The sequence below is a fragment of the Macrobrachium rosenbergii genome, chromosome 19 (genome assembly GCF_040412425.1).
Source record: "Macrobrachium rosenbergii isolate ZJJX-2024 chromosome 19, ASM4041242v1, whole genome shotgun sequence".
Classification (NCBI taxonomy): Eukaryota; Metazoa; Arthropoda; class Malacostraca; order Decapoda; family Palaemonidae; genus Macrobrachium; species Macrobrachium rosenbergii.
In genome coordinates this window covers 17,501,570-17,516,103 of record NC_089759.1, presented here as the reverse complement: position 1 = coordinate 17,516,103, position 14,534 = coordinate 17,501,570, and the positions used below count along the sequence as shown (strand labels likewise).

At 42.3% G+C, this 14,534-nt stretch overlaps 1 protein-coding gene and 1 pseudogene across 3 annotated transcripts in view; one reads left to right on the top strand and one right to left on the bottom strand.

Annotated features, from left to right (window-relative positions):
• Positions 1-14,534, bottom strand: part of Mcad (Medium-chain acyl-CoA dehydrogenase) — a 74,582-nt gene that overhangs the window by 4,418 nt on the left and 55,630 nt on the right. For all 3 annotated transcript variants that reach the window (XR_010856085.1, XM_067121093.1, XM_067121091.1), the window contains exons 8-9: positions 11,595-11,752; positions 3,786-3,956 (exon numbers count right to left, since the gene is read on the bottom strand). Coding sequence is in view for 2 of the 3 variants with exons in the window: in XM_067121093.1 (XP_066977194.1) it covers positions 3,786-3,956; positions 11,595-11,752 (329 nt within the window). In the remaining variant the exon portion in view is untranslated. The remainder of the gene's footprint in view (positions 1-3,785; positions 3,957-11,594; positions 11,753-14,534) is intronic.
• Positions 6,530-6,646, top strand: LOC136848873 (5S ribosomal RNA; annotated as a pseudogene).

Below are 14,534 nucleotides of genomic sequence, written 5' to 3'. Positions count from 1 at the left end.
CGAGTTAGCGCCGAAGCAGAAAAAAAGTTTTTTTTTTTTAAATCACAGCACGCTTAGTTTGTAAGATTAAGAGTTCATTTTTGGCTCATTTTTTGGCATTGCCTGAAGTTTAGTATGCAACCATCAGAAATGAAAAAAAATATCATTATCATATATAAATATTGGAATATATGACAGCAAAAAAAAAAAACATACAATTGTATACAAATCGCGCTGTAAGCAAAATGGTTAAAGCTAATGACTTAATTTTTTTATAGTTGTATTGTACACTAAATTGCGATGATTTTGGTATATACCAAATTTTAAAACGATCAAAGCAACACAGAGAAAATATTATCACAAAATGATGCATGAATTAACGCCAGCGGACGTAAAAATTTTTTTTTAAATTCACCATAAATCGAAATATTGTGCTAGAGACTTCCCGTTTGTTGAAAAATGAAGCTAATTGATTGAATATTACTAGACTGTAAGTGTTTTAGCTTACAATTGCAGTTTTCAACCATTTCGGTCGAGTTAAAGTTGACCGAAAGTCGAATTTTTTCTATTTATCGTGATTTATATGAAAATATTTCAAAACTGATAAAAGCTACAACCATGAGTTATTTTTTGTTGTATTGTAAATGAAATTGCGCACATTTTCATATATAAAACTTTATGTAACGACTAATATAAAACGGTGCAAATATTACGACAACGAGACGAAAGAATTTCTGAGATGTTCGGCCGAGTTACCGCGCAGATGTAAGGAAAATGTTTTTTTAAAAAATTCACCATAAATCGAAATATTGTGCTAGAGACTTCCAATTTATTGCAAAATGAAGGTAAACGATTGAATATTACTAGAATGTAAGAGTTTTAGCTTACAATTGCGTTTTTTTACCATTTCGGTCGAGTTAAAGTTGACTGAAGGTTGAAATTTTGGCAGTTATCGTGATTTATGTGAAAATATTTCAAAACTGATGAAAGCTACAACCATGAGCTAATTTCTGTTGTATTCTACATGAAATTGTACACATTTTCATATATAAAAGTTTATGTAACGACTAATGTAAAACGATGCAAACATTACGACAACATGACGAAAGAATTTCTGAGATGTTGGCGAGTTACCAGCGTGCAGACGTAAGGAAAAATTTTTTCAGAAATTCACCATAAATCGAAATATTGCGCTAAAGACTTCCAGTTTGTTGCAAAATGAAGGTACATGATTGAATATTACTAGAATGTAAGAGTTTTAGCTTATAATTGCGTTTTTTTACCATTTCAGTCGAGTTAAATTTGACCGAAGCTTGAAATTTTGGCAGTTATCGTGATTTATATGAAAATATTTCAAAACTGATAAAAGCTACAACCATGAGTTATTTTCTGTTGTATTCTACATGAAATTGCACACATTTCCATATATAAAACTTTATGTAACGACTAATATAAAACAGTGCAAACATTACGACAACGTGACGAAAGAATTTCTGGCCCGGACGTAAGGAAAAAGTTTTTTTCAAAAATTCACCATAAATCGAAATATTGTGCTAGAGACTTCCAATTGGTTGCAAAATGAAGGTAAATGATTGAATATTACTAGAATGTAAGAGTTTTAGCTTACAATTGCATTTTTTTACCATTTCGGTCAAGTCAAAGTTGACCGAAGGTTGAAATTTTGGCAGTTATCGTGATTATATGAAAATATTTCAAAACTGATAAAAGCTACAACCATGAGTTATTTTCTGTTGTATTGTACATGAAATTGCGCACATTTTCATATATAAAACTTTATGTAACGGCTAATATAGAACAGTGCAAAAATTACGACAAAATGACGAAAGAATTTCTGAAATTTTCGGCGAGTTACATGGCGTAAGAAAAAGTTTTTCAAAAATTCACCATAAATCGAAATATTGTGCTAGAGACTTCCAATTTGTTGCAAAATGAAGGTACATGATTGAATATTACTAGAATGTAAGAGTTTTAGCTTACAATTGCGTTTTTCGACCATTTCGGTCGAGTCAAAGTTGACCAAAGGTTGAAATTTTTTGTAGTCGACGTTTGCTACGTCCCACTCGGCATTCAACAGACAATTTTAGTCGACGTTTGCTACGTCCAACAGGCGTTTAAGGGTTAAAGGAACCAAGCATCCTGAGTCACCAAAGTTCACTGAGCTACTGTGCTCACGAATGAGCTCAAAGACTTCATGAAAGTGCCTCTTCCATTCTATCTGCATGGCTCCAACAGAGCAGAGCCTCTGGGACTTGAAAGTTTCACACCCGCAGAGACATTCATTTTACTAGGGTGGAAAGGGTAGGCATACCAGACCAACCTGGGGGAGGCTCACAGAAACAGGAGGACATTAACCCAATCCCTGAACAGGAATGACAAGTCCCCTAATTCAAAGAAAAGGAAGACGAACAAGTACTGGGTGTCAGAGAGCTAACCCTACATAACTTGTACCTTATCTATGGGAAACCATACCCACCTGGCCATTATAGGACGTGGACACCAATCCCAGAACCAAGCACAAGGTGATGGAGTGTTGGTCACAACATTGGACGGTACCCAGTACCAATGAGTTTGCCATATCACCAGATACACTTGGAATGACAAGGGATAAGTCAAACCTCCTTCAAGAAGCCAAGCCAGGCAACTAGTCACAAACACCTCAAAAAATCCTTCCTGCCTTCCAGTGGATTGGTCTTCCAAATAAGAGCAATTTTTGCAAAGTGTTGCCTGTGTGATGTCCTACAGGAATTCTCATGGGTGAAAACTTCCACGCCCTCTACCTACCTCATGCGATACAAAATTCGAGGAGGAAGACAATGAGCAAAGTGAAAAAGAGGAGTAAAAGGAAGCACATACCAATTCCCAACCCCCCTCCAACTGTACTTCTCGCTAAGTCTTTCCTCTACAACTAAGGTGAGCTCCTGGGAGGACCCACAGTTGCAGCAACAGCAAAATTACATCTTATCCCTTCCCAAAACAGGCTACCTGTAATGGGGATAGCAGCAACATTAACAGCAGTACCATCACCACCACCAGTGGGGCAGTGCCAGAAGTGGTAGTAAACGCTAATCACAACAGGAATGAGGAGGTAAACAGTTCTTTCACCCTTAAGGATGGTAAGAGAGCCCTCAGATACTCCTGGAGGTTTTAAAGACAAAACTGCCACTAGCACACCTTCTTATAGTGTTTGACCTAGTTTTGGTCAAAATCACAAAAATACCGAAAAACATCTATACTCAAGCACACAAATCCCTAATAAATATCTATCAAGGTGAATGTTCTCTCAGTAATCTGATGTAAGTACTGCAGAACAGTGATGTGTTCACAGAGACAGAAGAAAAAGTATGGGATTAGTCAGGTAAACGGTGGGGACTCATCTGCCTACACTCACTCTTATCTGTAAGTACCCCTGTAACAGTGTAAACAATCAAACCAGCTTGCACTCAGATCCTCCTACATAAGACAAAGGTTTGTATACTTCATAGAAACTGCATGCGAATCCAAATTATAAACCAAACCCACCATATTACAGTACATATAATAATACACTAGAATTATTTGTACACAATTTTTCTCAGTAAGAAAGCAAATATATCACCACTGACAGTATGCCTTTCATTCAGTTATCCATTTTGTATTGTTCCCAAAGAGGAGCAATTCAAGAAGCAGAGCATCAAAGAGAACAAATGAAGCTTACATCCCCTGCAGCTCACCTATATCTCCAAAATATAATTGTCACAATTCAAATTCTCTTAAAAAAAAAAAAAAAAAAAAAAAAACAGTTTTACCTGCACAGCATTAGTGGCAGCCCTATTTGCAGCGTCTCCTGCAAATCCCTTGGCAATGGAAGCATAATATGTATTACGTCGACCCTGGTCTACTTCCCAAGCAGCCTTCATCCATCCTAATCGGCCCAACTCAGTCTCCATTGCCATTTCAGCTAAGATGAATGCAACAGCCTGCATGAAAGAAAAGTCATTCATTATTAAGTACAGTTATGATGAGGTGCACTGTACACAAAATCTGAACGACACATAGCAATTACAGAAGGCCAACCAAAAAAAAATTTTGTTCATGCAACTTACCTGTCAGATATATATATAGCTGTATTCTCCGAAGTCCGACAGAATTCCAAAAACTCATGGGCACACGCAGTGGGGCCAGGTGGTTAATACCCATTCCCGCGCTGGGAGGCGGGTATCAGGAACCATTCCCATTTTCTATTCAGATTTTCTCTGTCGCCGGTACTGTCAACAACTGTTTTCAGTACCTCCGTCTTTGGATTTCGTAAACTCGTTATTTTCCACTTAAGTATTCTATTTGACTTTTGGTTTTTGTCTTTGGATTGTGGATTGGCATACGCTTTTTGTGGAATTTGCTTTTGTTTGCTCTTTGGATGATGTCTGGATCTAGTTATGCTAGCTTCAGAGTATGTTGTGTGAATGAGTTTAAGGTGAGGCTACCGAAAGTTTCGGTAGATCCTCACTTTATATGCATGAGGTGTAGGGGGCAGGTTTGCTTGATAAATGATCGCTTACTTTGCCTCCCACCCTGCTAATTTATTAGTTCAGGATTTCATTCTCGCACTAATAGTGCTCCTTTTTGCATCTGGAAGATGGCTATCAAATATTATCTATTGCGAAGGTGCATAGATTGAGCGAGTCAAGCGATAATAAAGAAGAAACAATAGTAACGCTGGGTCAGTCAAAGTGCACGTCGTGAAAACGGACTCGTAGGCGCTGAAGAGGATATGTCCAATAAAGTTTTCGTAACTATGTTGTTACAACAAAATCAAACACTTATGGAGTTATTAAAGGAAATGTAAGGTTTGTTTTTGGAGATAGTCTACCGAGAGCAGCGGGACTAGAGTGACGTCACGTAGGCAAATGGCTGCCTCCTAGTAAAAAGTAAACAAACGCTTTCGCGAGTTCAAAGTAGCACGGTAAACGTTAAAGATGCCATAATTTACTCAGGTCGGTATCAAACATAAGTTTTAGTCAGGGTGAGGAGATAACCTACCTTAATTTTAGTTAAAACGACGAGAATAGGTTTTATCTCGCCGAGACTGATTTAAATCTACCTGCCTAACGTAGGCGAGCCAAATTCTAGTACTCATAGGCTAAGCGGGAGTTGAGACTTCCCAAGTAGGTAGCCTATTTCACAATATATTGACTGGGGGGCCTTTCTGTCAAGCATGCTTCGTCTCCCAGTCGTGTTCACCGCCGCTGGATCGCCATCGTGACGCTCTGCTGCAGCGTGACGCTCCGCAAGCAGCTATCCTGGGCGCTTCTGTAGCTGCTCGTCAGGGCGCTCCTCTCGCTGCCGTGCAGGACGCCGGCTGGACCGCCATCGTGGACGTTCCGCTAGCAGCTATCCTGGGCGCTTCTGTAGCTTCGTCAGGATGCTCCTCTCGCTGCCATGCAGGGCGCCGGCCGGACCGCCATCGTGACGCTCCGCAAGCAGCTATCCTGGGCGCTTCTGTAGCTGCTCTTCAGGGCGCTCCTCTCGCTGCCGTGCAGGGCGCCGCTGGACCACCAGCGTGACGCTCTGCAAGCAGCTATCCTGGACGCTTCTGTAGCTGCTCGTCAGGGCGCTTCTCTCGCTGCCGTGCAGGACGCCAGCTGGACCGCCATCGTGACGCTCCGCAAGCAGCTATCCTGGGCGCTTCTGTAGCTGCTCGTCAGGGCGCTCCTCTCGCTGCCGTGCAGGACGCCGGATGGACTCTCGGGAGGACGCCTCTTTGGTTGCTCGAAGTGAAGCTTCAGAGCAATCAAAGTCTGCGGGGAAGCGTAGATCCCATCTGCGTGTTGGACTGCAAGGCCTTCGTTTCTCCCATTGAAGAGGAGAAGTCTCTTGTGAGTCGGAGCCTGCAGTCCTTGAGCAGCCTCCCCCTTCCTCGCCTCACGGACTACCAGGTGTTAGCCGGCCTTTCTTAAGGACTTGTTTGGCGACAAGTTTCAAACCCTCGGCCACTCTCTCTCCTCCTTCGCAGTTTGCTTCGTCCTGAGACGAGGAGAGCGCCGGGGTTTGTCAAGATGACTTCGTCTCTGGCGACGAAGAAGGCCTTCAAGAAGGTTAACACTTGGATGGAGGAAGGAAGACCCAAGGCTAGACTTCTTTGCCCTGCCTCCGTCCAAGCTGAGCGGCAAGGCAGGTATGTGGTAAGAGACCGGGAGGACGCCGGCTCAAGAGTTCCTTCGTTGTCCCAGGAGACTTCGCTAGCTTGGTCGACGCGCCTAGAAGGTCCCTCCTGTCGGCTGCCAAAGTGTCCTGGACTATGTCGGAGACGGATCACCATTTGAAAGGACTGTTTCGAACCATGGAGGTCTTCAATTTCCTGGACTGGTGTTTGGGGCTCTAGACGTCAGGATTAGGAGTCCCGACTCGATCTGCCTGGGGAGCTGTCCAGCGTGTTGAACTGCATGGACAAGGCAGTCAGGGATGGCTCAGAGGAACTGGCTTCCCTCTTTGTATGCGGGCCTCTTGAAGAAGAGGGCCTTGTACTGTAACTTTACAGCCTATGGCCCTACCAGCCAACGGCCATACCACGTTGAAAGCACCGCTTCTCGTGCGATCAGCGGTTAAGCAACGTTGGGTCTGGTCAGTACTTGGATGGGTGACCGCCTGGGAACACCAGATGCCTTTGGCGTCATACTTTGCAAAGTCAGTTTCTCCGTCGCAGAGGGGCTTGCTGTTCTCCCCCCTTTTCGAGCCATCTCTTCCCCCCAGTCCTTGTTCAAGGATCTCTCCTCCAGCTTGAAGGAGGCCACTCAAGACCTCTTGGCCCACTCGTCAAGACGCCCGGCAGTCCCTTTGATGTCGTTGTCGGGTCAGACCTCCAGGAAGTAGAAGCCCTTTCGTGGAGGAGCTTCTTCCTCTAGATCTTCTCCCCGAGGTAGAGGTCTTTTCAGAGGCGGAGCCCCGCCTAAACCTTGGGGCAGGAAGTGATTTGCAGCGCCTCCAGACACCTGTAGGAGCCAGGCTTCTTTCGTTTGCGAGAGCCTGGAGAGTAAGAGGGGCAGACATGTCCCTTGAAGTTATCGAGAGAGGATACAAGATCCCCTTTCTCGACTCACCACTTCTGTGCACGTCGCCCAGGGATCTGTCGTCCTCATTCCTTCAAGAGAAGCAACAGATCCTTTTCGAGCTATTAGAGCAAATGCTCGAGCCAGAGCTGTGGAGCAAGTCCTGGAGCTGGACTCCCAGGATTCTACAACCGACTGTTCCTAGTTCGAAGCAGTCGGGAGGATTGAGTCCAGTCCTTGATGTCAGTAGACTGAACCGCTTCATGGTGAAGGAGAAGTTCACGATGGAGACGTCCCAGTCTGTTTTAGGAGCATTAAGACCAGGAGATTCGATGGTCGCTCTGGACTTACAGGACGCTTACTTTCACGTTCCCATACATCCCCAGTCGAGGAAGTATTTGAGGTTTGTACTAGGGGGACGAGTGTTTCAATGCAGAGCTCTTTGCTTCGGGCTAAGCACAGCTCCCATGATCTTCACGTTTATCATGAGAAATGTGGCGAGATGGCTTCACTTGGCGGGTATTCGTATCTCGCTTTACCTGGCCGATTGGCTCATCCGAGCCTCTTCACAGTCAAGGTGTCTGGAGGACCTGAATGCGAATTTAGAGTTGACAAAGTCCCTAGGACTTCTAGTGAACGAAGAAAAGTCCCATCTGATCCCGGACGCAGTCCATCGTCTATCTGGGGATTCAGATGGATTCAGTGGCTTTTCAAGCTTTTCCATCCCAGGAACGTCAGTAGCAATGCTTAGAAAAAGTCTCATCCTTCCTAAGGAAGGAAATATGCTCAGTGAGGGAATGGACGAGTTTGCTGGGGACCATTTCCTCTCTGGAGAAGTTTGTTTCCCTGGGAAGACTTCATCTCAGGCCGCTCCAGTTTTTCCTGGCGGAAAACTGAATAGACAAGGAGAATCTAGAGGAGACCCTGAAGATCTCTCCCGTTTTCAAGATTCACCTGAGGTAGTGGCTCGACCCTCGAGGTTGGCGGAAGGGGTTTCTCTATGCCTTCAGAGCCTCGACCTGGTGTTGTTTTCCTACGCTCCCAGGGAGGGATGGGGAGCAATACTAGGAGGGAGAAAGTGTCAGGCACCTGGAGAGGGTAACAGGTGTCCTGGCACATCAATCTCAAGGAATTAGGGCGATCCTGCTGGCCCTTCAATCCTTCGAGAGCCAAGTGTCAGGCCGAGTCGTACAAGTAAATTCAGACAACTCCACAGCCCTGGCATTCCTCAAGAAACAGGGAGGAACTTCGTTCCCGGTCCCTGTTTGCCCTGGCGAAGGAGATCCTGCTTTGGGCCCATGCGGGGGATCACGATCCTTGCGAGGTTCGTTGCAGGAGTGGAGAATATCCACAAGGACCTTCTCGGTCGACAGCGGCAGCTTCTACCGACCGAGTGGACCCTTCACGAGGAAGTATGTCAGGAGCTGTGGAGGTTATGGGGACGCCCCTTGGTAGATCTGCTCAGGCAGCCCCATTTCGAAAGGTACCTCAAAACTTCCCGCTCTGAGTCTAACTGCATTCAGACTATCAGCCGACAACAAGGATCTTCACGATCTCTTGAGATCCTTTGAGACTGTCAAGGTACCTCATTCCAGGACGCCTCCCTGGAACCTGGATGTCGTCCTAAATTTTTTATGTCAAATACCTTCGAGCCTCTTTCTTCGGCGTCTCAAGAATGTGACAAGGAAGGTTTTTTTCCTAACTGCTCTGCCTACGGCGAAGAGAGTTAGTGAACTTCAGGCTATCAATAATCATGTAGGTTTTAGAGGCCATAATGCAGTATGTTCTCTAAGCCGTATGTTCTTGCTAAAACGAGAACCCGTCTACCCCTTGGCCCAGGACCTTCGAGATTAAGGGTATGACGGAAATTCTCGGACATGAACCAGAAAGAGTCATGTGTCCTGTCAGGGTTCTCAAATTTTATTTGCAGAAGACTTGGGAAAGTCGAGGTCCTTCGGACAGTCTGTGGTGCTCTGTCAAGAGGCCAGATTTGCCTCTTTCTAAGAATGCACTGGCGTGCTTTTTTAGAAGCACCATTTTAGACGCACTTTCCGACGTTCAAGACAGTGACTTGAGTCTTTTGAAGTTAAGGCTCACGAAGTTAGAGCCATTGCAACCTCGGTGGCTTTCCAGAAGAACATGTCCCTTTGCGATCTTCTGGGTACCACCTTCTGGCGTAAGCAATTCGGTGTTCGCTTCACATTACTTGCGGGACGTGAAGACGACATACGAAGACTGCTATTCGCTAGGACCATACGTTTCCGCACTCCAGATCGGCCCCATAACACTTCTAGGCCTGGACCTCTGTCGGACTCCCAGGACCAGGGAGAGGGCAAGTCGAAAGCCACAGGAGGGTTACGGGGCTTCCCACCGATCTGGCGTCCCTTCGGCAGGACCTGTTGTCGCTTCTGCAGACACAGTGTTGCGGGCAGGGAGCGATACTCATCCTATCCTTTAGAGGTTAGGAAGTATATTTTAATCTTGATTTTGTTTTTTTTTACGTCAGATCCGTCCCATAACGCTTCTAGGCCTGGACCTCTGTCGGACTCCCAGGACCAGGGAGAGGGCATGTCGAAAGCCGCAAGAGGGTTACGGAGGCTTCCCCCGGTCTGGTGTCCCTTCGGCAGGACCTGTTGACGCTCTAGGTCAGGTGGTTGGTCGTTGCTCCTTTTGCCCTCACAGTATGGCCTTATGATCTAGTCCCATTGTGGTCACGGCCCCGTGGACAGATCATCTAGAACTCACCAGCTATATAGGTCACTACCTTGCTGGAGACTCTAGTAAAGCAGAAGCAGGCTTGGGTGACAGTAATCACGAAGTCAGCTATGCTAACATAGGCCTGGACCTCTGTCGGACTCCCAGGACCAGGGAGAGGGCATGTCGAAAGCTGTAAGTTGGTCTTATGATCTAGTCCCATTGTGGTCATGCCCCCGTGGACAGATCATCTAGAACTCACCAGCTATATAGGTCACTACCTTGCTGGAGACTGTAGTAAAGCAGAAGCAGGCTTCGGTGACTGTAATCACGAAGTCAGCTATGCTAACAAGTAAGGAACCAAGGCGTCAATCGCCTACATATATTTGTTTCCTAAATCCTATTCTGTCTCTTCCCACCTCCAATGGTGGGATTCAGCTATATATATATCTGACAGGTAAGTTGCATGAACAAAATGATATTTTAATGATAAAATAAAGTTTGTTCATACTTACCTGGCAGATATATAAATCATAGTGCCCACCCTCCTCCCCTCAGGAGACAGTGGCACTAGAAAATCTGAATAGAAAATGGGAATGGTTCCTGATACCGCCTCCCAGCGGCGGAATGGGTATTAACCACCTGGCCCCACTCGTGTGCCGCCAGTTTTGGAATTCTGTCGGACTTGGAGAATACAGCTATATATATATCTGCCAGGTAAGTATGAACAAACTTTATTTTATCATTAAAATATCATTTTTAAAAGCCCTTTCATAGCAACATAGAATTATAATTCATAGGGAAGATACTTAAAAATAAAAAAAAATCTTTGCTTCACTGCAAAGCTTTGTCATGGAGGTAAACCACTATAAAAGCAGCTATGTGGCTTTTGAAGGACAGGAATGGGGGGAGGGGGAAGCAATGCAATACTAAGTATTGAATTCAACAGTTGGTGCAATATCAGATACTGTATTTAGGACTGCAAAAGACAAATGAAGTAAAGGATTTTCATTGGTCAAAATATATGGGAGGAGCAAATGAGAAGAAAGCTATTACCTTAGGGCCAGAAGAGGGCAAAATAAAAATGAGTAGCAACAGCACGGACGAAGAGGAAAGTGACTGCTCGACTACTTGTAGATAACAGCAGACAACAGTAACAAAAAATTTGTGTGTAGCAGGGCTGTACTACTCTACACAGAAATTTGTGTAGGAGAGCTGTACTACTCTACACAGAAGATATATGGGCATTTAGAGAAAAATATTGACTTTGAAAAGGTGTCACTAAAGAATGTTCAGATCTATTGCCAGTGTAAAGGAAGATCATACTACAAATAAGGGAGCTGAAGAAATGGGATGTTCAGAGGCTGGAAAACACACTATGATCTAAGAGACTGAGAAGCTTTAAACACACAGCCAGAAGAGGTGAGAAATAGAGTCAAATATTTTAGTAGCAATAGAAAGACCCACAATGTCATGGAGCTAGGTACAAATGAAGAGCTAGACCAGATGGGAATAGAGATAGAAGTCAATGGGGAGCAATTAGTGTCTAAACCCAAAAAAAGGAAAAATTTACAAAATTAATTTACCATGCAAGTAAATGTATTATCATGTTGACAGCACATTAACACACCAAATAAAGGCCTCATCTTGAAAAACTTGTAAATACATACAAGACAACAGTACCTCTACCAGTGAGTTTCATAACTAAAAAGCAGACACAAAGAGAAAGTAGTAACAATGTTACATACAAAAGATGACTGACCGACATGAATGCCAAACATCTTTCCTATACACTTCCAAATATTCTATTTAAACAGACCACTACAACAAAACTGGCATCATCATTTCCCTACAAATATAGTATAGCTGCTACTGCACCTGATGGTTGACAATTTGAGTGCCAAAAGTTTTCCTCTCTAGAGCATATTTAGTAGCTTCATCTAAAGCCCTCTGAGATAGACCAACAGCACCAGCAGCAACAGGTGGACGGGTACGATCGAAAGCTCCCATGGCAATTTTGAAACCAGCTCCTTCACCTGAAAATGTATATGGTATAAATTATCTTTTAATCTTTCTTAAAGACATATCAATTTGAAATACTGCTTCAAGCAACACAGTTACAAATCACTGTTAAGGAAAAATAAAACATTGCAAATCCTTTTGAGATTTTACATAAATTAATCAAAATCTTACTGTAAATATCATGGACCAGCCTTCTAGTTGAAAATTCTGACTGGTCTGATTAACAAGTTAATAAGAATAATAAACAGTGCATGATAAACAATCATGTTCAAAAATATCCAGGATGGAGGGACCCATACGAAATAGAGCACTGATGATACAGTGGTAAACATTGTAAATTTTACAAAACCATTTATAATGTACTGCTTTTGAATAGTAACTTTTATTCTCCAGTAATAATAATAATAAGAATAAAAGGATAAAATATTCCACAGAACACACCCCAGAGTTTTATATAAATCACACAACTGGGAAGGTTTAAAAATAAAGGCATGCAAAATGCACCGTATGGCAGTTTCTCCACTCACCATAAAGTGGAGCTAACACATTATATTATATTTATAATTTCAAGATTCACAGCAATATCAAGGAGAATGACAAGGTTCACATAAATGTAAATGCTAGTGTTGAAAGTTACTTCATAAATCATGTGTATGTCCAGATAAATACAAACTGTCTAGTAAGCTGGTAAGCACATCAATGAGGCCAGAATGAGCTTCAGGTATTTGCAACATCAAGTAAGATCCAAGTCTCACCAATACCTGAAGGTAAGACTTGAATCTTACTTAAGGTTGCAAATACCTGAAGCTCATGTCTTTTCATAAATAAACTCAACTTTTCCAGAGAGAGAGGCCTCTCAGACAGCAAAACTGATGGTGCCTAAACAGCCAAGAAAAATGTGCTCATGTTCTATTCTCCTCACATAACCTTAAAATTGCAAGAAAAGGTGTAGTAAGTTTATCCTTGTCTTACTCTAAAAGCTGCTGCAGCTCATAGAGGTGGTGAACTCCACCCACTACTGAAACAATATAACCATCACAAACTACATTAATGATGAAGAAATCTACAACCATCACAAACTACATTACTGGTGAAGAAATCTTTTTAAAAAGTGCTAATAACTCGGGGGTAATTCAACAGTAGAAAAACTAACACCAGGTTATTCCAGATAACAAAACAGTTTTTATACAACGGTTAGAGACTGGATCAGATGAATATCATTTTTTGTATTAGATGATTATGATGATGAAAGCCACTGTCCTCAAGACAACTTCTGCTTCTCTTATGATTTGAGAATTTGCCTTTCTCAACTCAAGAACCAAAAATATCCTAGAAGCATCAACATTTCTCTCTAAAAATCTCTAGAACTCATACATGGAGCTTTAATCTACAGATGTAATAAGTAATTAACCCTTTATGGGTGGGCATCATCATATGATGATCTATAACAGGTTCTGAGTGATGGATGGGCTAACTCATGAGTACTGTACTGTATTCATATTACACGCCATACAATTTGGATGAATTTAGCAGGAAAGATGTTCATAGCACTTCAATGGTCCATAAATGACTTATGGCAACTGTAGTAGCTCAGCATAAGACAAAGGGGAATCAGTGTGCCTTGAGACCTGATGGGGGAATGTATTGCCCCTCTCCATCCCATGACGTCTTTTTATTTATTTGCTCATAAATATACCCAGGGATTGCTGTTGGTTTTAGTTCTTATCTTTCATTATAGTATGTCAGCTATAATTGTAATTTTGCAAAGAAAAGTGCACAGAAATATTACAAAAAAACATGTAACCTCACAAAAAGTTACTGCATCTCCCCATCTCAGTAAATCTCGAAAATATTTTACAACAAATATACAAAGAATTTGTTACTGATTTTAGTTCTTTTCTGTTATGATACTGTGTCAGCTGTAATTATAATTTTACAAAATAAAATCAAATAATTAGAAAAAGCATATATAACTTGCTAAAATTAGCATATTTTTAAGAGTGTCTTGTAAAAGAGGCCCCACAAAAGGTTGTAAATAGTCACTTTCAACTTCCCGTGGAAGACAGGGAAAAATTTTTAGAAAATTTTTTTTTTTTTACACCATGTGCATTTGCATATCTTCCTCTTTCCATTGATGTGTTTTTTTTATTAAATTGGCCAATCTTAAAGTTTGCCTGGTCTGGGGGTGTGTTTAATATACAGTATTTAGCCCGTCCCTAAAGGGTTAATCAAATTATCACCTACAATGAAGTTACAAATCAAAAATAACTTTTCTTCTAAGGCTAATCCACATAGCTCTTGAAGCTTGGAAACCTTGAAAAGCTTTCAAACCTTTCAATATCATTATTATTCAGAAGATGAACCCATTGACAAGAAATTCAAGCTTCCCAAGTGTATGGTGTTCATTTGAAAGAAATTACAGATGATAATGGGAAACACAAAGAGAACAGTCATTAGAAAACAAAATTAAATTAAGAATTTAATAAATAAGCAGATAAAAATGTTAATAAATTATTAAAAGAACAAAGAGAACTGTTTTAGAGTAGTAATGTACTACATCTTTGCTTGAGCCTTTGAGGTATTAATTGCACACCCTTAGGGAGACCATTCCATAGTCCACTAGTGTGAGGGATTAAAGACCTCAAACTGATCAGTTAGACAGCGAGGCACATTTACTGCATATTGGTGCTGCTGTTCAGCAAATGTGGTTGTTCTCAGCAGGAAAAGAGGATCAGGGATGAAATGTGATAGTGAAAGTTCTGTTGAAATATAACTTAAGAAAAACTGGCTGACAAT